This window comes from Vombatus ursinus, unplaced genomic scaffold (genome assembly GCF_900497805.2).
Source record: "Vombatus ursinus unplaced genomic scaffold, bare-nosed wombat genome assembly UNPS02014786.1, whole genome shotgun sequence".
NCBI classification, from domain to species: Eukaryota; Metazoa; Chordata; class Mammalia; order Diprotodontia; family Vombatidae; genus Vombatus; species Vombatus ursinus.
Genome location: NW_020954564.1, coordinates 42,111,880 through 42,114,830, shown reverse-complemented (window position 1 = coordinate 42,114,830; position 2,951 = coordinate 42,111,880). Strand labels below are relative to the sequence as shown.

Here is a 2,951-nt window from a genome sequence, read left to right as displayed (position 1 = left end):
GTTGAAGATTGGAGCAAGGGGCATGATTGACAAGAGAAGATAGAAGATGAGATCAAAGGTACTTGATCTAAGGCATATGAGAACAGATTAGCCAGGGCAAGGAAAAGGGCCACCTAACTGTCAGAGATGGGAGGGGGGGAGGAAAAGAGACCAGAAAGTAATGTCAAGGTGTTCTGAGATGAAGCAAATGAGAGAAGAATGAGTCCACATCAAATGTTCTCAACTTTCTCAGTGAAATAGGAGACAAGAGCTTCAACTGAGAAGGAGGAGAAAGATGGAGATATGGGAGTTTTGAGAAGAAAAGGTTTGAAAAAACTTTTGTCAGAAGTGGAATAGGGAATCAATTAGGGAAGAATAAATGGAATGCCTTGTTGCAGCTGAAGATGGATGAGAGGAATGTATAATATACCCAGCCAGCACAATAGTGTGACTTCCTCCAGCTCTCTTCAATGGCATGTGAGAAGGAACAGAGGAGTCAGATGGTGGGAATGATCCAAGGCTGAGGTTTAACATGGGATAAATGTCAATAGGACAAGAGGGCAAAGGATTTGAGAATCCAGGGAAATGTTGAGTTGAATTGGATCAAAATTAGGGAGGGAGGTGAAGTCAGAGCAGGGGTAATGCCTGACAAAGTACTGAGGGATAGAAGGCATAGAGGCCTTAATCAGGGTAGAGAATGAGTTTAAGAGGTGGGAGACATAGGAAGAGTTGGACTGTTAGGAGGTTATGGTCAGATAAGGGAATGTTGGATTTTTAAATTATGAAAATGGAACATTTCTGGGTGACAGTGAGATCAAATGTATGACCATACCTATGTCTACCTGAAATGAATTGAAAGAGTAGGTCATGGGATTTTAGGAATTATTAACCTGGTATTTTATCATAGAAGTTGGTTGTTTCTTGCATGCCAAGTTATGGCATTGTTTTCTTGGGTTTTTATTTATTTTTGTTTGTTTTGATTTTTTTTAAAGTAACACTGAAAGAAACTTAACTATTTTGGTATTCTCTGTTCATGACCATAGCTGACAAACATGTCTTCATTTCTCTTGGCAGATATGTGTATCCTTTGGACTCCCTGACTTGGATTGAATATTGGCCTTCAGATGAAACTTGTTCATCGTGTAAAGATTTTATAGCTAATTTAGAAGAGTTTTCTGAAGGCATCTTTTTATATGGTTGTTAAAACACTTGAACAAATCTAGCTGTGTTTGATATCCATGAAAATTAACCCAGGTAGAAAGGAGGACCTGAAATTTGTAGCTGAACCTAGAGGATGCTTATTTTCTCTCTAATTGGCCTGACCCCAGGGCTATCATCAGAGCCTTGAGACGGAGGAGAGAGCAAAGGGAGGCAGTGTATCTCTCACACAACCACTGGTTCCTATGTGTAGAGATAAACCTGGGCAGGCCAGAGACCAACCCTTCCCATCCAGAGCTGAGACCTTTCCTGCTTGGATTTGTTATTTTCCAGGCTTCCTTAAAACTGTATAGTTTCATTTTTTTAAAGTCATTTTCCCTGAGTTCTTTAGCATTCAAACCTGGACTAACTTGGAAAGCCCCTTCACTTCTATTCCATGGTACTTGCTTTGATAAGATAATGATTTTAAGAGCTGTAACTTTCTACAATAACATGGCCTTGGGGGACAATGTAGAAAAATACACCCAAGTCATTGGAAACCAGAAGCAGTGAATTGGAACCCCTCCTAAAATAAACTGCTCAGGAATGCTTCATTGGGCCAAAATAACAGATCCATTGAAATGTAGTATCTTACCCAAACATGCCCACTCCTTAGAGAAAAATACAGGGAAAGAGAAAAGTGATCATTAAAAACTGTTCTTGGCATTTAAACTGTGCTTGAAAAAAAAATGTGTTATTTTATGCAAGCTCAGCACCATAGGCACAGACCCTGGCAGAACAAAGCAAGAACAAAGGCATTGCTTTGGAGGAGGAACAAAGTTTCTAGAAAACTAAGTGCTGGATATCATTGGTGCTTTGGATGTACAGTCTAAACAGGTCCAGGTCAGCTCACCTATCACCAGGAAATGTGGAAATCACCTGCCCCAAAGTCACAAGGAGTTCATTCCCTTGAGCCTGCTTTGTTAAAGTTAAGAATAACCTATGTTTTTACAAATGGAAATGAACTACTTCCTGAAAGTTTAGGGGCCCTTCTACCTCGGAGAGCTATAGATGTAGTAGATTCCTCTTTCTGTGTGATTTGGGTGAGATGCTTTCCCTCTCTGGCCTCAGTTTCCCCTTCTATCAAAAAAGGGCATTGTATTTGATGATGTCATTTCCCTTCCCGACCTCAAATGCCATAATATAGAGAAACAGGGTAATAACTTGGAAAGAACATCACAGTTGGAATTAGCAGATCTGTATTTGAATCCTGAGTTTATTGCTTATTAACTATGACACAGAAAAGACACTGAATCCTTCTTAAACATTAGTTTCCTCCACTGTGAAAGGGGAATGGGGAGTAAGAGGGAATTTTAACTAGAATAGTTTCTAAGCTTCCTTGCAGCTCTAAATCCTATGATCTCATGTGACTAGTACTGCCCACCTATAAAACTGTGCATTCCCTTTGACCCAGCAATATCACTAGTAGGTCCATATCCCAAAGAGATCAAAGAAAAGAAAAAGGACCTCTATGTACAAAAATATTTATAGCAGCTCTTTTTGTGGTGCCAAAGAATTAGAAATCTAGGGGATGCCCATCAGTTGGGAAATGGCTGAACAAATTGTAACATGTGATTGTGGTGGAGTACTATTGTGCTATAAGAAATGAAAGGGAGATGGTTTCAGAAAAAAAAATACATGGCAGGACCTATATGAACTGATGCAAAGTGAAGTGAGAAGAACCAGGAGATCATTGTTCACCATAACAGCAGTGTTACAATGATGATCAACTGTGAAAGACTTGGCTACTCTGATCAATACAATGATCTGAGACA

The 2,951-nt window shown here is 39.6% G+C and overlaps 1 protein-coding gene across 1 annotated transcript in view; it reads left to right on the top strand.

The window, feature by feature from the left end:
• Positions 1-1,848, top strand: part of LOC114047344 (complement C5-like) — a 120,548-nt gene extending 118,700 nt beyond the window's left edge. The window contains exon 41 of the mRNA XM_027868145.1: positions 1,054-1,848. Within this exon, the coding sequence (XP_027723946.1) occupies positions 1,054-1,183 (130 nt within the window). The 3' untranslated portion in view covers positions 1,184-1,848. The remainder of the gene's footprint in view (positions 1-1,053) is intronic.
• Positions 1,849-2,951: the final 1,103 nt, after the last annotated feature.